Below are 20836 nucleotides of genomic sequence, written 5' to 3' on the forward strand. Positions count from 1 at the left end.
GGGCATGCAGGTTGCCAGCACGAGGAGTTTCAGACTCCCTCTTCCAGTTCCCAGCGGCACAAGCCAACCACCAGGCTTTAGGGCAGCGCTTCTCAACCTGTTTAGACTGAAGGCATCCATCCAGAACTGGATTTCCCAGCACCCCATTTCAAAAACTAACTTCACTCATTTTTCAACTGCTTTATAAAAAAATTGTGTTGCCAAGGACTCAGGAAGAACACAACAGGTCAGGACGTTGTGACACCACAGGCTCCTATTTGAAACCTCTGGGATTATCTTTGTGACTCATATAGGTGCTTGCACACCTCGAAGTGCTAATATTGTGCAGCAGCCCGCCCCGCAGCACCCTTAAAAGGCTCTCACGGCATCTCTGGTTGAGAATCACTGCTCTAAGGTGTTTCAGAGCAACGATTTTCTGTTGAAATTGTTGCTCTTTGCCAAACTATGCAGATACAGTGAGGCCAGGCAGGGCGCGGGTATCCACAGCCAGAACCACCAGCCTCTCCTCAGGCTCCAGGCAGAGACCGCAGGCAGGCAGGTAGGTAATTCCCACAAATGGGGCCTCGAGTCACTGTCCCTGGCTTCAGCAGCACAGGAGAGAAGTGGTCAGCAATGGCATGGTCTCTCCCAGGCGCACCGTGCCCCCAGGCTCCCTTCTCCCCGGGACCTCCCTTTGACGGCTCGGTTGCACCCTCCGCAGTACAGCCCTGTTCCTTTGAAGTCAGGAGCCAGGCCTCTGAAATGCACAATTTGGGGAAAAAGATGCTAAATAGCATGCCAGCTCCAGTACCTGCAACTCCCCAGTGCTGCCAGACTTCTTCCGTTCCTCGGTGATGAAATAACCTGTCTTCTACCTCCTCTGAAAGTTAAACCAGACTCTGAAGAGGAAGCAATGCAACAACATGGCTTCCCAAAGGCATTTGCTGTGGCCCTATCTGCAGAGCTTGCTTCTGAAGCCAGAGGTATGCTGTGACTGCTGCCCTGAGCAGCACCCTACCTGGAGCCAGGCTCAAGTAACATCCCCAGCTAATCACAAAGCAGCAAGCACGTAGGCCTCTGCTGTGTCTGTAATCACTCAAAGCCTTCAGGAAAGGAAGGAGCTATAGATGCCATGTGTTGCCTGAGCAACACTCCTCCCCTTTGGCTAAGCTGCCAACAGAAAATGCCAGCAAACAATGAAACCAAATGGATAAACCCAAGAACTGGGCTCTGCTGCTAAGACACGGGAAAACTTCTTTGTGAACTGTTTTTTTCCTGCCCAGAGTCTTGTCGTCCTTAAAGCCAGCGTAATTCAGACACCGGACTTGTGTCTTCTGGTACCAGTATCTGGTTTCTGGAAGCCAAACCAGGATTTGAGATTTTAATTTAAGGCACTGAGTGCCATTACTGTGTAGGAGGAGTGAGAGAGCAAGCAGGGGATGGCTGGCTGTGAGCAGGCTGGGAAGCTGAGGAAGAAGGCAAAGGATTTAACAGTGAAGGAAGACAGGACCAATTTCCTTCAACTCATCCTCAGCCGGAGAGCAATCCAGGCCAGTGAGGAAACGGTTAGTATTGTCGTCTGGGCAAGGGGCTTCCTGCTCTTTGCTCTCCAGTTCTGTAGCTGTCTAGCAGTGAGAAAAAGGGAGGTACTGGAAGTGCACGGTGTGGATAAGGGGTTGGATACGGGGGGGGGGGGGGGAGGATGGCTCTGGACTGGTGTGAGCTGAAGATAAGGAAATACCATGAGGAGGTTGGAGACATGATGTGAACACATAGTACCTTGGTGAAGGCACGTGCCCAAGGCTGTGATCATCTTCTGCCTTGGAAGGACTTCAACCTAATCTCCGGGCTGGTAAAAGTACAGCTTAAACTTAAGTTTTCTCTTAAACTTGTATCTGGGTGCAGGCAATTCTTTTCTAGGACTCAACTTCTGGACTGGGCTTGCTGTCTTTAGGGGCTTTACAGCTTCTTCCATCGATCTGGATCTAGAAACTCCTGACATTTCAGGCCCCAAATCCTGGAGCAGCTTTCAATCTAAGCTCCTAGGCACCTTATAACTTTTATGTAGACCCGAGAGTGAAGCTCTTCCTCACGGGCTAGATCTACATTTACTTAGCTGAGCAACGGGAAGTTCTGGCAGCAGCTGGCAGAAGTGAGTCTGCACAGCCCCACTCAGCAGCTACACCACCAGGGCATGAAGAGCCCCTGGGGAGGCTCCAAGTGCTGAATGGGTTGTGGTAGTTGACTGATGGTGTGGGGGTGTCCTCGCTGAAGTGCTGCTGGCAAGATTTTTGTAGCATCGTCAGTATTTGATGCATGCAAGTCAATGGGCTACTCATAGTGGAAGGTGCCATACCATGAATAGCCTTAATATCTGGCCATTGGCCAATAACAGCTTGCTTGTAGCTACAGATCCTCTTGTCCAGTTTGGGCCACCTTTATTTCCCCTCTGATCATTCAAGAAGTCAGTTATGCTTCATTTACAGAGGCCTTCTGTCAGACGGAGAAATCAAGCACTAACCAAATGTTGGGGTCATCTGTTTGTCTGAGACAGTGGTCACCGTTCAGATTACTGTCAGCCGTCTCAAGAGACACATTTTTCACTGAATGCAAAACCATGCAGGTCCTTCCTGTTACAAAGAGGAGCCCACCCAAAGAGATGGCTGTCACAGTACAGGTAATCGGACTACTTGCCAGATACATTTTGGAAGGGGCATGTCTAAGCCACATCCCCAGCAGAGCCTGTCTCAAGCATGCCCTGCCATACGACAGCGCAAAACAACACATGGAAGCAGACAGTGACGGCTCTGAGCAAAAAAGACGCAAGTCTCACAAGAGGAGGGTTGTTCTTCAAGTGAAGGGACTAGGCTGAAGGCAAGGGTTCTGGGTTTGGGTTCTGGCTTTGCCTTCCTACAGACTCCTTGGCCTGGGCCTTGTTGGGAAGGGTGGCTTATAAAGTGAATAAATAAATAAATGCATGTGCAGTGCCCAGCAAAATGGGGCACTGATCTCTGTTGGGGTCTCTGAGCCCTATTATATTAAAACTGCATCATCCTCCCTCATCTCAAAGCATTGCTGTTTAGAGCCAGCAAGTCCAAGAGATAATCATCCCATATTTACCCTTTAAATAACTTCTTTATGTATAAAAAATCTTTCCACCGTCACCTCCAAGTTGTTTTCCCTGAAGGACGCACTAAAATTAGCACCACTGATGTTCTGAGACAGCAGCTTGCAGCCGTGACCTTATTCTGGCAATGAAAGCTCTCCAGGACCTTTCCACTCCTGCCCCGACTCACTCCACAGGAGAAGGCACTTGACAGAAATGTCAACAGAAGCCTGTGGATGTTATTTGGTTGCAAATTCTCTGCTCTTTGGGGACAAAGGAAAATCTCAGTGTTTGACTGATGCTGTTAAGAGCCTTGTGCCTGTCAGGCACCTGCCTATGATGAATCCTATTGGGGGTTTCTAGAGCAAATCAAAATAAAACTTCCTGGCTGCACCTACCTCTGCCACTGGAAGGGAAGAGGTTGGAAATTATTTTAGTGCAATAGTCTCTGTTCGCTGAAGGTGGCATTCAGCCTTAGGCAGTGCTGCTATGTCCTTTGCACAGGGATAAATGTCACTGGCTGATTTCAGCGCTGGGAAAAGTGCTTGGTCTCTCCATTCCCTGTGCAATGGAAGCGAGGCAGTTTCCCCTTTCACGCTGCCAGTCGCCTCCTGCAAGCCTCCACCAAACTGTCCGGGGGCACTGCCTCTGGGTTGAGGGGATTGTATGCTCCATGCCTGCTGAGTCCCTGGCCTCCTTGGTGAGGTGTCAGCGAGGGATGGCTACAGGTCATATAGCACTCTGGACCCATATAAAGCTAGAGGAGGAGCGCTGAAATGTTTCTTAGGTGTTTCCATGAGGACTTGCTGTTGGGAAGGTGCAGTATTTTGGATGATAAGGGGAGGGTGTCCTGTGAAACTATGGGCCAGTTTCTGCTCTACCTGTTGGGCATCTAATGGATTTAGGTGCCACCATGTGATTCCAGTCATCCCCATTAATGCATCTACTTTTGTAATACATCTTACCCTCAAGCAGCATGGAGCAGAGGGGTGCATCCCATCTTTTACATCAGGTTTTTTTTTTTGGAGGGGGGGGGAGGAGAATTTCAGAGGGGTGGAATAAAATAGCACTTAAAGCACCTAAGTGCTCATAGGCCTCTAGCAGGTGGAGTAGAAGTTGGCACCTTGGTCTGTTTTCTCCTTGGGCAACTGAGAGGTAGATGCATGAACTGGAGAGGAGTAGGGGTGTGCACTCATTTGTAAGATCCTGTCCCTCAACATTGAAAGGACAATAATGCATCACCCAATGATCCTGTTTTTGGTGTGTCCTCTCAGCGCTCATGAGGTGTGTGTTTATGCACAGAATGAACCCTGGAAAGGCAAATCAGGCATGCACGATCCACATGGGAGTATGCCGGCCCATCCAACAGATACGCCGAGTGGTGTGATTCCTGGAAGGCTAATGTGTTACATTAAAAACGTCAGGGGTAGCACAAAGTCCGGCCCTGCCTATGTCCACGCCCAAACCCTCACAAGAAGATCACAGTGCCAGTCCTGTCATCTTCCTGTGTCCAGAGTCTCAGGCTTGGGACCTCATGTTGATATAGGGTAATTAATACTTATCAGTATTATGACAGCTCGGAGTCCCACTCACGGCCCGGGACCCTGCTGTGCTAGGTTTTGTACAGACATAGAACAAACGTCCTGGCCCCAAACAGCAAACCGTCTCAGTAACCTTCCCTTTCTGGCCAATTCCAATTGGCCTTCTTCTCTTTCCATCTAGAAATCTCTTCTCCACAGGCTGATATTTCTGGCTAAGATCTCCCCAGAGCTGGCTGACAAGAGGAATTTAGCAGGTAAAGATTTGGTCTTGTTGTTCCAGTAGATATTGGTCCACAGGACAGATACCAACCATTTAACACACAACACACCATATAGCCTCAAAGCTTGAATTTCTTGGACATGTCTGGGCAGCTCTGCCTGGGTCTGGCATGGTAATGGACCAGGTAGCAGCAAAACACGCTGGGGGCACTCCCTCTCCCGACTACTGCCCACACTCTTCAAGCAGTGGGGGGCTGTTTTGGCAAAGGCTCCTACCTCCTAGAGCTGGACGGGGTCTGCAGACACCTCCCTTCCCCTAGCACAGCCACACTGGCACAACAGCAGTGAGGGTTGCCTACCCTAGAGCAGTAGTACTGGAGTCACTGGGGTTCACAGACAGTAATCCCTGAGATGCAGGGCTCCCCCAGGTCACCTTTTCAGGCTTTTTGCCCCTTCCCCTTTCCAGCTTTCTACCCCGCAAAAAAAATCACCTTCTAAAGGATTATAGGCACTGGAAAGGACTTCCTGGGCCATAGAGTCAGTTTCCTGATTTCAGCATGATTTCAAAACCAAAATGAAAGACTTGCCTCCTCTGCTCATGAACTTCCCCTCAGCTGCCTGCAAGTCCCCACACTGAGCAGAAGAGAGCACTGTGCCAAAGAAGGGTCCTCTCCCCTCCCCATTCTCAGAGCAGGACGTGGGGGGTGGGGGTCAGCAGGGACACCTGGGACACTTCTCCCGAAGGCCGGAGAAGGGGGTTGGGCTGCCGTGGGGTGGGGGAGGAGGTGCTGTCTGGTTATGCTGGGGGCAGGGGGGGTCTGCTCAGCCAGCCAACACTGGGGTGTGGTCTCTGCAGAGTACTGGGAGCACCTGTTCCTGAGTCTGCAGCGCTACTACCGTGGGGAAGGTGTTACAGGCCTTTTGCTGCTCTACCCAGCCTACGTTGTCCACACCGTGGAGGTATGCATGGAATTAACAAGACGTGGTAATTGCTGGCAGGCAATGTGGATCGCGGTCTGGGTCACTGTCAGGACTTAGCCCAGAGCAGAGAGGTCCATATAACTGTCAGAACGTGGTGCTCGTGGGGGCAGTCAGCCCTACCACTGGTACCTGGTGTGGACAGGGAATACTCGGTAAGTCTAGCCATCTAGGTACATAGGACTGGAAGAGCATTAAGGGCCATCAAGCCCAGTCCCCTGTGTTCACAGCGATTTACCCAAAGATTTCCCAAATGCCCATGTCACACTGGCATACGTATATACAACTGCTGGGCCAAAACCCCAGGCATTCCAATGACACTAAGGGCACAGACTTCTCAGGGACTTGGCCCATGGGGTGGCCTTGGTAACTGTTGGCATTATGGCTTGGGCAACCAGTGCCATGCACATAGACAGGAATTATTAAACAAGTGGGTAAAAGGGACAGAGACAGGGCATGTCCCTGAGGAGTCACCAGGCCAGGACTTCTCTGGGAATGGCAAAAGGCCATGGTCAGCTCTGTTTTCTGTGCCTAGGGTGCTGTGCACATCCGCCATAACCCTCTACTACAGGGGCTTTCAACCTTTTTTAAGGGGTGTACCCCTTCTGGTGGTGGCAGGTGGCCACGGAGGTGGCGGGGTGGTGGCAGCCAGACGCAGAGTGGGGGGCTTGCACGTTGTGGCATGGGGCTGTGGGTGGCAGTAGTGGCCACCACATGTGAGCTTCCCCCATTTCTGGCCAGCCAGTGGCACCTGTGCAGGTCGCAGAGGGCAGCTGCTGCCTCCCCCCCAGCCCCTGCCTCTCCGGCCCTGCTCCTGGGAGGCGGCGGCACAGGGTGGTGACCCTGGGATCTAAGGCCCTATCCTACACCCTCAGGGCTCTTCTCCATTCCCTGCCCAGCCCCAGCCCAAGTCCTTCACACATACCTCCACCCATCCCCCATGGCCCCTTCCTCAGGAATCTGAAAAGGCCGGGACCATCCCTTTTGGAGCTGGTCTCTGTGCCATGATGGCCTGAAGTCCTTCTTCCCCCCAGGCTTGGTGGTAGCTGGTGGAAGGTCAGCCAGAGCTGTGCTCGAAGCTTGGGGACCTTTGCTGGAGCCATCCACAGCAAAGCCAAGGCTCACAGCCCTGGGCTCTGAGGGAGCAGTCTTGGTGTTGCACGATGGGGCCAACAGGACCAGATGTGTTGGAGACACTAACAAGTTCTCTTTTAGTCCTCCAGTGACATGCTTTATTCCATCCTGCGGGACCTCAGAGACATGCACCAGCATGGGCAGAGGTGAGGTCTCTTCAGCCATTAGCCTGAGGGTCTTCAAATGCCTACATTCAGCATGTCACCACATTCCCTTGGGAGTGAGGGGCAAGGATGATCCCGCTTAGGTTGTTAGTGGGGACTGGCCCTGGGACACCCCTGACTTAGAGGAATGGCTCCTGCAGCTAGGGACACACTGGTTCATGTTTAGGGCAGCAATGCTGGGCATGCCCAAACCAGCTGGGGAGCAGGTCTCAGCAATGATCTGCTGGGCCTGCAGGTTTCCGGCTGAGAGCCTGCTGCACACAGGAGCTCTCTGATGTCCTTTGTAGTTAAAACGAGGAAGGAAAGCACCTTTCTCCTGCCAGGGTGATGAGGTGGCTGAACTCTTTGGCTCCCTGATCCATCACAAGAGGATGAGGAAGAGTCCTAACTAAAACCAGCTGCTGAGTATTGCTGGCATTGGAGCTGGCTGAAAGATGTTTTTTCTGCACACAAAATTCTAAGAGAAAATAACCCCCTCATTTTTCATGGCAAAACTCAATATTTTGGACAGAATCAAAGGAACCCTAAATGTAGGTACCTAAGCAATATTGGCACATTAAAAACAGGGTACCTCCATCTACCCCGGAGGGCAGGCTAAGGACTGTGCAAATAGCCACAACAGCATCATTTGCACGGTGCCAAGTTTGCATGTCAGCAAAGCCAGCTGGTAGAGTGTGCTCCTGCCTTGTTCCCAGTAGAAGTGGGAAATGTGCCCTCTCCGTGCCTGCTTTTGAGTTCTTCTCTCCCAACCTGTCCCAGGGCCCTCGTCCTGGATCCCAAGATCCTGGTGGTGTCCCATAATATCCCCTCCAGGCTCTTTCAACAGTGGAATTACAAGGTGCTGAATGTACCAGGAAGGCACCTGGGCTATGACACGTCCCGTGAAGAGCCTCTTGAGAGCATCATTAGCGAATGCGTGGCAATGCTACTAAAATTGGGCATGCACCTGTGGAAATACCCCAAGGTAAGTGACGGGCCATGAGACATAGCTCATTCAGTGTAGGGGCACTCTCTGGACCCCTCTTTAGCCAAGTTCTTGGGACACCCCAAATCCAGGGATTGCTGTCACTGGGCTGACTGGATCTCACTGGCTGGTCCTGGTGCTCACGATTTCAGTGTCAGCTGCATGGCAGCCCCCATTCTCAGCAGTGGACTGTGTTGGGGCTGGCGGTAGAGTCATCAGCTATCCTGAAGGGGTAGCAGAAGCAGTCTTTATCATGTTTATGGCTTGGATTGAGTGACTGAGAGCTTTCCTGACTCTTTTGATTTTCAGAGCCCCCAGAACCTCCCTGATGGGGTTCTGCAGAAGGTCCCTGACTTGATAATTCCCCAGGACACCATCTGTCACCTCCTAGAGTGCAGAGATCTCCTGAGCCCTGACCAGTTCCTGCAGGCCTATGACTCCCCCTTAAACATCCTCATGGACTCAGGTATGTTGCTGCCGGCAGTACTCTGTGCAAACAGTGTTGGGCTGCACAGGGTTGTGCCTGAGGTCTCCAAGCCCCTGGGGCCTCTAGTCTCTGACAACTCCACTGTGACAGAAGCCAGTCTGAATGGGCTTGATACATCCAGAACCACAGACCTTCCCCAGGCTCAACTTTTTGTGTGGGGCTTCCAAAAGCCACACAAAAAAACCCATGCCCCTTTCCAAGGTTGTTCTCACTGTCCCTGTATGATAGTTGCAGAAAAGATATGCTGGTGCCAGATCTGGAGCACGGAAAATGTTTGCACTGCCATGTCACCCCCATCCACTAGTGCCATTTTCAGAACATTGGACTGCTGGGATGTTTCCTGTGCATGGTATCTCATGCCTAAAATCACGCTGGTCTTAGTTCTGCTGCAAACTCTGTGCTAGCTGAACAGGAGCTCTCCTTCCTCCTGTGGAGAGTTGTGGGGGCTGGTGGTTGTACAACCACTGCTTGTGCCCTGTTCCTTCTGTGCCTGAGGCTTGGGGTCTGGGTCACTGCTTCAGCATGACCTGGGGCATGGCCTATAAAGAAAGTAGAAAAAAAAATAACCTTTGACTTTGAAACGCTGCAAACTTTCCTCTAGCACAGAAAATTTGCAGTGGAGACCCCTCCTGCTCAGACCCCTCCTGCCTCTGCATGCAGAGTGCTGCTGGGGCGCAGAGACTAAACTGATCCAGCCCATCCCTGATAAAGAGGCCCTCTAAGAGTGAACACAGCCATCACCTTTGTGTCACTAGCAATGTTTATGGTGGCACAGAGGAAAAGCAAAAAAATGTGCATGCCCTTTGTCACACCATCACTGCCTTTGTGATCACAGCAAAAAGTAGTCATGAATTGTACTGCTTTTTTTGCAATGGATGTCTATTTGCTTTATGATGGGAGAGCACAGGCAGCTCCAGGCTACCCTGGGCAGGTGCTCCTGGGGCTTGCAAGGCCTGGTCCTACAGGACCCAGGAATTCCTTTGCAGAATCAGGCCCCTGCACCCCCCCCCCCCACATGCCTGCCAGGCTTTCCCCACTTACAGAGATGCACCCCTGAGACTCTCTGGGGCATGTCTCTGTAAGTGGTGAAAGCTTGCACCCCAGATATTTCTGGGGATGCATCTCTGTATGCTTTGTCTCACAGAATCAATGGGTGAAACAGAGGGTGGTGTGCATTTGGCCCAGTATAGCGGATCAGCTGTGCTGGCTCACATCTTGGCACAGCTGATCTGCATCATTTGGTGATGTCTATTTATCTCCTTACTGGGAGGTACAGCTCATGCCTGCCAGCCCTGGTGAGTGCTTTGCAGTGTCTTAGAGCAGGTTCTTTGCATTGTTCCTTGGTCCTCAGCCTAGCTGAGCTCTCACCTTACACTTCACGAAATGGAAATTAAAAAAACCCCTTCAGCCCCAGTGTGGAGCAGGCCCTTCCCCTGTTTCTGTCCATTCTCTTCAGGCTGCAACTTCCTGGCAGGTGTTTACCCCACAGTTTCCACCTCCTGGGATAATCACTTTGCCCTCTGGGGTCCCTGCAGCAGAGCTGTGCAGAGCTGATGGGCCATGGGGCCTTTCAGAGGGTCTATATGATAAGTTGTGGCCATGCCTAACCACACTGTGTCCTTTGGTTATGAACACGAGGCAAAGGCACTGACTCTCAGGGAGTAAATCTATATGCTGTCCGAGAAACAGAAAAGGCACGGGGTTTCTTCCAGGCTGGGGGAATCAGTGGCAGAGCTCTCGCGCTAGATTTTTGGAGCAGACAGCCTCTTACTCTGTGTATTTACAGCACTGACCTTGGCCAAGCATTTCTGGTCACTCACCTTGTTGCACCGTGGACTGTGCATCTGGTTTGATTCATGTTCAGTGGCAACTGCTGATAAAATTAGAGCCTCAATAGAAACTGCAGGTATGAACAGGCATTCATTTGTACCCGAGGCACCAAAATGCCTTGGTACTCTGTAGCATTTCAAAAATATAGCTCTGTTGGGGCAGGCAGTCCTGACTGGAAAGCTCCAAAGTTGCATCAAGGGAAAAGGCTGGCCTCTCCAGCCCCAGGGGAGTGGGGAGGAGTGGGGGGTGAGAGGGGCTTGTCCTTGGGTCCCCCTGCCCCCAGGAGAGCCCAGTCACTGACAACCTGCCTTCTACCCTGGCAGGGAAAAGGGCAGGCTGTCAGCGATCAGTGAAAAGCAGCCTCTGCCAAAGACAGGCTCCCTGCAGTGTGTGGGGGTGACAGGTATGGGGAGAACTGCCCAGCTTGCCCCCACCACCCCTGGGGCTGCTGCTGCCAGAGCACCAGGAGTTGCGGTGGGAATTCACTCACCCTAATCCTAACACCACACACCCCACCCTGCAGCTCCCCCTCCCACCCCGCCAACCAGCTGATCGGTGGAGCCAGGCAGGTGGGCAGACACCAGGGCCAGCACAGCTGGTGACCCCTGCAGCCCCATGCGTAACTGGCCAAGTGTTAAGTGTAGCATTACAAACCTGAGAAGTCCTCTTTGAAAGAGGTACTGTTTTGTAGCGCTTTTGCCCTCTTTGTGGTGCTACAAGTTGCTTGAATAGCTGTATGCTCACTTTTTGTAGCGCCATGAGGATGTATTTACTTAGCACTACAAATGTGAGGGCTGTCCCTGGCCTTCTGAAGCTCCAGTGTGTTTCCTGAAGCTACCAGGAGATGGAGATGGAGTCTAAGGTTTAAATAAAAGGGGTTGACTGTGCAGTGCAGGCAGAGTGAATTATTAGATGCTTCTTCAATGGTTATTCTGCAGAGTCCTGTACCACTGCCCTCAGGCCTGGGGAGACAAAATTTAAGGCTAAGCATTGTCCGTGGCACATCCTCTCCGGAGCATAGCATGTGGCAGCGGCCCAGGAGAGCAGACCAGTTCCTGAGGCCCAGCCAGCTGTCTCTTCCCAGGGCAGGAACAGTCAGCTGTCCAGTGCATTGGCCAAGTCCCTGACCCCAGCCTGAATTGCCCTTTCCTCAGCTGTAGTCCACTCCCCTGCCCTCCTTTTATTCTTGCTATATAGTTTTTCTCTCACCTTCCTTTTCTTCCGCCTCAATATTTTATCCACTCTTTCAAGCAGTCAAGAAGTCCTACTGACAGGGCTAGTAATGAGGCCAGTTTGCTGGAAGCATCTGATTTAAGCAGGGTACAATGATTCTCTACACAGAGACATCCACAGAGAACTGGGAGAGCCCTGTGGAAGTGTCTTGCGTCTTTTCTAGGAGGAGAAAAAACTTTGAGTCCTGGGTTGAGCTCATCAATTGGAGATGGGCCCTAGTGAACCTTAGGGGAACTCCTGTGCAGTCTAGTGGGGCTGGTTTGATGTCTTCAGGCTTGAGGTGAGGTGAGGTTGGTGGGGAAATTGGCATCCTGCTTTTCCACTATTAGGCCTGATTTTCCTCTTTTATGAAGCGGAAGTACTCCCATTTGAATCAGTGCAGTTCCTAGTGTCAAAGCACTAGACATGTGAGGAGACCAGGGTTCATTTTCTTTACAGAAGTGTATTTTTCTATGACTCCACTGCCTTTAAAGCATTGACAGGGTGGGGTTGGCCACCAAGCCTGTCACTACATTACAAAGGTCCCACTCTGGATTTGAAGCCATCAAGGACTGTTGAGAAATGAAGCATTGTTCCCTTCACCCCAGTCAAAACTTATGGTGATGGGGAGGTGCAGTGAGGAGGTCCACCACAAGTCACTTTCCAAAAACTCCCCCCCAAAACTATTTTGTGGCAGCACAACAGAAGGTAATGATGAAGGAAAAGGAGCCTAGCTGACTACTGAGTCAAAGCAGTGATTACATCTAGTTCATTTTGCTTAAAGGCCGTGCATTTGGAAGCGACAATACATCTTCTGTGTAAGTTTCTTTGCAACACAAAGGTACGGTACCCTGTTCACTGCAATGTGCATGCTGGTATTTGCATGATGCTTTTCAGTGCATGTGCAGGCAGTGTCACAGACATCCATCCTCTGTAGCTCTTTGTAGAACCTAGGCTGAAATAAAATTGCCACCTCTAATACCTCTGTAGCAACACCCTCCCCATAATGTGATACTAACAGCTCATTGTGCTAGTGTATGAATTTCAAATATGCATATTACACTGTGTAGACAAATGTCTGTTGAAACCCTTGCTGCTTCTAGTTTTTCTGCCATCAAAGGTTTCAAGGAACTTCCTAGATCATGTGTCTTGGACCAACTGATGCCCATAATGCACCATTAACCCAGCTCATCTTGCATGATAGTCTTTTCTGCCAACTAGCAATAATCCTTAACGCCTATGATAGGCCTCCAGGGAGTTGGTTACTCTTGAAAGTGTTTTATTGGGTAGTAGCACCATCCAGGTCCAAGTCTGGCTGTTTCTTTAATTACCACATATATTTTTTACTTGCAGGAAATTAAAAATAATAGCAATAATGTGGAACCTAATTGCTATTAATGCAACTGGGGTCATCTGCAAAAGTCAAGATTCAGCAATCTGATTATTGCTTGTAATTCATATTGTATAACTGCAGTTTCTTAACATTTCAGTAGCAAGAACCATTGGAGCTCCAAGGATAGTGAATTCTTTGCTAGAGCCACATACCCCTCTGTCCTTCTGTCCCCATGTCAGCTGTTACAGCAATGTCACTCCATTGTAGAAATGGGGAAGCTAAGGCAGAGTAAGGAAGCTAGGGTACTTGCCCAATGTCCTTGTTGCCAGTGTTGAGGGAAAGAACCCAGGTCTCCTGTGCTGCTGGCTTGAGGTACTAGACTTGCCTGTCAAACCATTTGTGTGGGAACAGGCTTTTCCAAATGACGGGCCTGACCCAAAACCTACCGAAGTCAATAGGTAGATGCTGAAGTCATCCATTTGAACAGGCCCATAGGGATGCTCTTCAACTCCTGTCAGATTGTGTAAAAAAAGTTCTTTCCATCTAAGCACAGGCTATTATATGCTTCCCCAGTTCTTAATGATAGCACCTATGCCCAGCCGCCCTGGCAGAGCTGGTCATATGCTTGCTTTGGATCCTGGTGTAACTGCCCTCCGTGTACAAAACCACTGCCAATCACACCAGTGCGAATGCACGCTGTAAATGGAGGTCCTTGGTCACTATAAACGTATCTTCACAAGCCCTTGACAAAGTACAGCATAGAAGACCTCACAGGGAGTCAGCAGCACGGCTGGAACTTGAACTTGGCCTGTCTTAAGGCCGGCCTCGCTAGATCATCCATTTTTCCCCAGCGTTACTCAGTGAATCCTAAGGCACAATGCAGCCAGCAGCTTTTCTTGGTTAAACCTCCAGCTCTTTTCTGCTAGTCTAACAGTCTTCTTCCTCTGCCTTTCCAGATTATGTGTGGCCATTGCCTGAGCACATGGAGCCCCACATGGTGACCTCTTGAATTGAAAAGCGTTGGGATGTAAATATGCACTGAGCACAGCTGATGCCAGAGACCGCTGGGCAGGCCCCTGAGCATAGACCAGGCAGAGATCTGACCAGGCAGTGCTCAGCATGCAGCTGATCTTTTCCTGTGGTCGCTGGAGCAGCATGGGAAACTAGAGGGGTGTTTATCTCACGGGTGATATTATGGGGGCAGATGGACAGGAAGGTTAATTACAAATATACAAGAATTAATCAATCACTATGTCCCTGCCTGTATGGATGCCACAGGGCACCCTAGAGCTGTAGGTCTGGTATCAGGGTGTAGGTGTCATGCTGCTCTCTCAGGTCAGATTGTCTAAATACCTCTGTGAGGACTGGAAAATCTAGAGTGACATGGCTGGGATCTCCCTGCATCTCTGGCATCATCTGCACCTGCTTTGTGCTGCTTTGGACAATGGACTGGGTCTTCCTCTCTGGTATTGGACATGGAAGAGACTGATCTGCAGTGGGAACATGGAAGGAACATGACACATCCCCTTAGCCCTCAGAAACCAGGTGAGCTGGAGGCAGCAGTCCTGGGGGACGGCCACTGCCTGAAGCACAGTGTGCACTAAGTTCCCTGAGCAAGGTGGAGCCAACTGGGTGGTTAGCTGCTCTTTTCTCTCTCTGCTGTTAAACATCCTCATTGTCAGCCAAGAGGGGGCTGAGGACAGCAGGGGAGCCCTGCTGGTCCTACTCCTGCTGAAACCCAATGCAGCAAAGCTCCTGCCACCTCCACGTGGCTGTGGCAAGCTCCAGGTTACAGGGACTGGACCCCCTACCAGTTCCACAAACTGACTAGGAAGAAACTCTGCCTGCCTGGGGATGCCTCAAACAGGGAACAGCCCGATTCATTATGATCAATGTTCCTCCAGCCATAAGCCCTCCTGGAATATTAAATGAAACCAAATGCTCCTCATCTCAGTTCTCCTCCCTTCCCAAAGCCCTCCCTTGCCTGTACGACTCATGGTGCAGCCTTTAATTGCATAACAACAGATTCCTGCTTTCCACCAGGCCCTTCCTCCCTCACGATGATCAGGACTCCCTGGCTTCAGCAGGAAGGGATTAGAAGCCTCATGTCACAGGAGAGTGCCCCAGAGATAAACAGAGGGTGCTATAGTTTAAGCAGAGGCACTTGATTCCCTTTAGCTGAAGCTGTCCCACCTCGCGTGGCACGCTTGAACAGGCACTGAGCCAGAGCAGGAGAGAACGTGTCCGGGAGGGAGCACGCTACTGTCATGTAGTACTGAGGGCACTGAATATTTAATGCAAAAGTGACACACTCGGTGGAGAAGGGCCTGGAGCCCAGCGCTCCCCCGTCTGAATTCCCTACCTAGTAGACCCGAGCCATGCTCTTTCTTCGTCAGCCGGTGAATATTTAATTAGCACAAAGTGAAACAGCTGCAAGCAAGAGGGAATGAGAGCACTAGTCTCTGGAATGGCTGAAAGTCTGGTGGTTAAGGCACTTCCCTGGGTACTTTTAGGGCCTTTTCTATTACTGCCTTTGCCACTCAGACATTGTGTGACCTAGAGCAAATCAATTGACTTCTCTGGGCTTCAGTTTGCCTGCCATTCAAAGGGACACCAGGCAAGTTGGGTTAATTATCTTCATTTAACAACCGGGTGGAAAACTAAGACACAGACAGGCTGGTTGCTGCCGTTGACACTAGTGCAGCAGCGAGTGTGATGTAGAAACTGATGCCATCTACACATGGTTAGCTACCTGCTGCCTGTCGCAGTTCCTGACCTCTTGTGAGCAGGCAGCCCTCAACAATTAACCTTTTCATCAATGATCTAGAAGGAAAAATACATTCTCTGCAGCTAAAATTTGTGGGTGGCATGAAGACTGGCACGATATATCACCCTACTTACGCTTTGCCAGTCATGTTGAGCCACCCAGATCAAAAAACAAAAGAAACCCAACCTCCCCTCCCCACCCCACATAAGTCACCAGTGTAAGACCCATGGATGCAGGCCATGCCAGTGGAATGGGGAGCTATACTGTGGAGACAAGTGACACTTGTAGGAGTTTTGGTCGTTAGGCCATAGTTCTGCTAGGCTGTTGTTAAGGTAAGACACCACAAAGGACCTTGGGAGTAACAGGCTTCAGTGACCATTGGAGGACCTGATAAAAGATGGAGTCAACAAAAACTCTAATTCAAAGTAAGAAACAATAGCTGAACAAGTTGAGGAGTAAAATGTTAGAACTCGTTAGTAAAGTAGAGATAACGAGGTGAGCTGGATTTAGCCAGGGTAAGCTGAAGATATTCAAATTCAGTTGGGAGGGAGCTAGAAAAGCCAAGACTCAGCAGGGAGTGAGCTCTAGGTGCCCAAATTTGGACACAGGGAGCTGCAGTTGCTAAGGAAGGAACTGCAGGTGTCTGGACTTGGCAAAGAGACAAGTACAAAGGGACATCTCAACAGAGAGAGAGAAGAGTTGGCACGGAGAGGGGGAATCCTGGCTATAAAAACAGGGGCTACCCTTTTGTCTGTACACATAATGTGTTGCTTACCATTGCCTCGGCAGTTTTGCTGAGCCAGGCCGATTGCTGTATGAACCCACTATTGCCCTATGAGACAATAAACCTATCTGAGCTTTCACCACCGAACTTGAAATCTACTCGTTCTTTCTGCATCACACCTGAGCTCAGGAGGCTGGCTGCAGACAGCAGTCTCCGAGAGCACCCCGGCCCAGCAGCCTGAACCCCAAAAGGGACAGCAGGCAGGAGGCAAGTTGGGAACTCTCCCAACCTCCAAGTACCTCAAAACAACCTCAAAAAAGGGAGGAAGGAGAACCCGGGAAACTATAGGCCAGTTAGTCTTACCTCAATCCTGGGCTAGCCTTTTGAGAGAATTATCCTGGCGCATGTCCGCGAGGGACCAGCAGGGGCGGTCATGCTTAGGGGCAACCAGCACGGGTTCATTACAGGCAGGTATTGTCAGACCAACCTGGTGGCCTTCTACGACCAGGTCACCAAATCCTTAGATGCAGGGGTAGCAGTGGACGTAGTCTTTCCGGATTTCAGGAAGGCCTTCAACACTGTCTCTCACCCCGTTCTCATTAAAAAACTGGGGATGTGGTGTCAACTCCTACACATTCACAAATTGACTGAAGGGTCGCACCCAGAGAGTGGTGGTGGATGGGTCATTCGACCTGGAGGGATGTGAGCAGTGGGGTCCCACAGGGGTCGGTCCTCGGGCCTGCACTGTTCACCATCTTCATCAGTGACTTGGACGAGGGGGCAAAAACCACCCTGTTCAAATCTGCTGACAGCACTAAGATGTGGGGGGACATGGGCATGCTAGAAGGGAGGAATAGGCTACAATGGGACCTAGACAGGTTACAGGGGTGGGTGGATGAGAATAGGATGGGATTCAACACAGACAAGTGCAAGGTGATGCACCTAGGGAGGAACAACTGGCACCAGACCTACAGGCTGGGGAACTCCCTTCTTATCAGTACAGAGGCAGAAAAGGATTTTGGAGTCATCATTGGTGCCAAGATGAACATGGGCCAGCAGTATGGGGATGCAGTCAGGAAGGCCAACCGCACCTTCTCATGCATCCACAGATGCATCTCGAGCAGGTCCAGGGAGGTGATCCTCCCTCTCTATGCGGCACTGGTCAGGCTGTGCTGGAGTACTGCATCCAGTTCTGGGCGCCGCACTTCAGGAGGGATGTGGACAACATGGAGAGGGTCCAGAGGAGGCCACTTGCATGATCGGGGGCAGCAGGGCAGGCCCTATGAGGAGAGGCTATGGGACCTGAACCTGTTCAGCCTCCACAAGAGAAGGCTGAGGGGGGATCTAGTGGCCTGTTACAAACTAGTCAGGGGGGACCAGCAGGCACTGGGGGAGTCCCTGTTCCCCGGAGCACCGCCAGGAGTGACCAGGAATAATGGTCACAAGGTGGCAGAGGGTAGGTTTAGGCTAGACATCAGGAGGCGCGACTTCACGGTCAGGGCGGCTAGGATCTGGAACCCTACCCTGGGGGTCTTTAAGAGGAGGCTAGACAATCACCTTGCCAGGGTCGTTTGACCCCAGTACTCTTTCCTGCCATGGCAGGGGGTCGGACTCAATGATCTACTCAGGTCCCTTCTGACCCGACCAACTATGAAACTAGGGAACTGTGAAACAACAACTCTGGGGAGGATCGAGGGGGCATGATGGGTAGGGAGCTACCAAATTCAAGTCAGAAGTGGGCTGCATAGCAGCACCTTTAATCCTGCAGGTTCCCCCCCATGGCTCTCCCCTGCCACTTGCTGGTGATGGGGCCCCCAATCGCTCATGACTGGCAAGGGGGTGAAAACTGCAGTTTTAAATATGGTGCCATTTTTGCCTCCCGCTGCTGATTGGCCAAGGGCCACCAACAACTCCGTTGTTTCTGCTGACCAGCGGAGAGGCAAAAAAGGCATCGTGTTTAAAACCGGTTTTTGCTTTCGGTTTATCAGGGAAGTGAAAACCGCAGTTTTAAACATGACGCCGTTTTTGCCTCCCTGCTGGTCAGCAGCAAGCAGCAGGGGTGCTGGGGCCCCTCGGCCAGTCAGCAGCAGGAGGCAAAAATGGGCTCATATTTAAAACTGCAGTTTTTGCTCTCCTACTAATCATAAGCAAATGGGGCCCCTCCACCAGTCGGGGGGGGGGGCAGGGGACGGACCTGCAATATTAAAGGTGCTGCCACACAATCCACTTCTGCCATGAATTTGGTAGGTCCCTAATAATGGGCAAAACCCCTTTGACCTCTCAGTGTGATGCTATGGGGAAAATAGAGTTGATGCTATCCCTGTGTATATGAAGTGGCAATTAAAGACGGAAAGGTAATTTTGCCTTTGTCTATGGCAGCAGTGAAAATAGTACACAGTTTTGTAGGCTTCATTTTGCAAAGAATGTGAAAATGTTTGGGCAGGGCAACAAGCAAACATACAAAATACTTGAAGGCCTGGAGCAAGCGCTCAAGCTCCTCTAGTTTATATGTAAGAAGAGTGGAGGGGAACTTGATTGTTGAAGTACCTACCAGGGAAGAGCAGAGCAATGGAGGGGCTCCAGTTTAGCAGAGGTCAAACTTAAATCAAGGGCTGGAAGCTGAAAATCAAATTAGTAATAAGACACCAATATTTAACAATGAGTGTAATTAGTTACTGGACAATTTCCTGAAAGAAAAAGTTGGTCCTCCATCCCCTGGCATCTTCAAATTAAGACTGGCTGTTTCTCTGTAAGATATTCTCTAGTCACATACAACGTATCTGGCTTGACATAGGAGCAACTGCATGAAATGTAACAGCAGGCTTGTCTATACATGCCCCTTTTAGGCAGGATTAGCCTAAAACTGCCATTTTAAAAGTGCATTAAGGGTGCATGTGTGCCCTTAATGAGCCTTAAAAATGGTGATTTTAGGCTAATCCTGCCTAAATTTGATACCTGCTTAAAGCAAGGACCAAATTGAAGCTGGCATAGCTAAGTCGCATTAGCCCACATGTAAATGCTTAATGTGCATGAATGTGGCGTGCAATCCATGCACTGCATATACGCATGGCTACATGTGGGCTAACACAGCGTAGTTATGCCAGCCTAAATTTAATGGGCCTTATTGTGCATTAGCATTACATCTACATGTAGACATGCACCTAAATCACCTTAATATGCTGTAAACAAAGGCACATTAAGTTTAGGCATGCATGACTACATGTTTAGACATGCTCAGCCAGTGATATAACCAGTGGATTAAAAAAATTATGGATCCCCATCAAACTCAGTGCAGTCAGTAAATTGAGTGATCCTGTCATGTCAGAGCCATGTCAGAGCCCACTGTGGCTAAGTCTTTGAGGGCATTTGGCATCTGGTATGCATATGATAAAGGAAGTTCTTCAGTTTTGTTCCTTCTTGCCACTGATTTTCAAGATTGCATAAATCTTTTGCCTTTTACTAAAGATTTCTCTTTTTCTAGGCCAAGAGACTCAAACATCTGCTCATTCCCAGCCTCGGCACAACCTCCCAAGTGCACTTTCTCTGAGAGCTGGGTGCAATATTTATCCACAGAATGTAAATGGGAATTTGCCTCTGTACAGTGAGCTGAGCTCCCAAGTTCCCATGGAAACCATTTAGATGTTTTATATGAATGGATTATTGTACAAGGCAGAAAGCAATCCTTGACATCATCACTATAGGGGGCAGGTTTGGTGATTAAATGTGATAAAATACAGTAACAAGCATCTGGAAATAAGAAGGCAGGCAGCTACATGAGGCAAATAAAACAGGCCCAAAGTTTTCACTCTTGGGATAGAGCATTTCTTTAGTTCTCAGGTGACGTGCTGAGGTTCAATTGCTTTGCACAGTTTTATGGCTTTCTGGCAAAAGAGAACATTGTGAGCATCCCGTTCCTCTAAGCAAGAAACTTTTTACAAAGTTGGGCACAAGAAGGCATTCATTTTGATATTGTCCAAAAACTTTCTTAAAGTGTTTGAATCAACATGATTCCCATTATTTTCTGAGATAAGCTTTAAGAATTTGGGAGAGAGAACTCAAAGCCTCCGTGTTTGTACCTTTCAAAGGTAGCCCAGAACCAGATGGCACATCTGTCCCAAAAGAATCCACTTTTCTCACTGTTATCTTCCCAACGTTTCACAACATTTAGAAGACATTATGTCATTTGTACTTTATTTCACTGATTTATTTTAGAACTGACCTGTTCCTTTCATGGTGGGAAGGTGCTGAATATTGGGAAGGAAAAGGTGTGATGGCATTGGAGATGTTCAGGATTGCTGGAGAAGCTGAAATGGTGAAATAGTGAAGGGAAGTGTGGAATTTAAGTGTGCTTAAATGAAACCCAACAACCTTTAAATAATGACATTTATGTTCACAAAG

General features: G+C 49.9%; 1 protein-coding gene across 2 annotated transcripts; it reads left to right on the forward strand.

Annotated features, from left to right (window-relative positions):
• The first annotated feature begins 1063 nt into the window (after nt 1-1063).
• Nucleotides 1064-16576, forward strand: LOC149858825 (testis-expressed protein 47-like). Of its 2 annotated transcripts, XM_090061222.1 has the most exons (8): nt 1064-1544; nt 4808-4880; nt 5702-5805; nt 7039-7103; nt 7881-8085; nt 8395-8551; nt 12399-12455; nt 13904-16576. In XM_090061222.1, exons 1-7 carry the CDS (start codon nt 1419-1421, stop codon nt 12434-12436), a joined length of 768 nt encoding a protein of 255 aa, XP_089917348.1. In that variant the 5' UTR covers nt 1064-1418; the 3' UTR covers nt 12437-12455; nt 13904-16576. The 2 variants fall into 2 exon arrangements, with proteins under 2 accessions (XP_089917348.1, XP_089917347.1); XM_090061221.1 differs by lacking the exon at nt 12399-12455.
• The last annotated feature ends 4260 nt before the right edge of the window (nt 16577-20836 follow it).

This window comes from Crocodylus siamensis, chromosome 8 (assembly GCF_052110815.1).
Source record: "Crocodylus siamensis isolate JL-2025a chromosome 8, ASM5211081v1, whole genome shotgun sequence".
NCBI classification, from domain to species: Eukaryota; Metazoa; Chordata; order Crocodylia; family Crocodylidae; genus Crocodylus; species Crocodylus siamensis.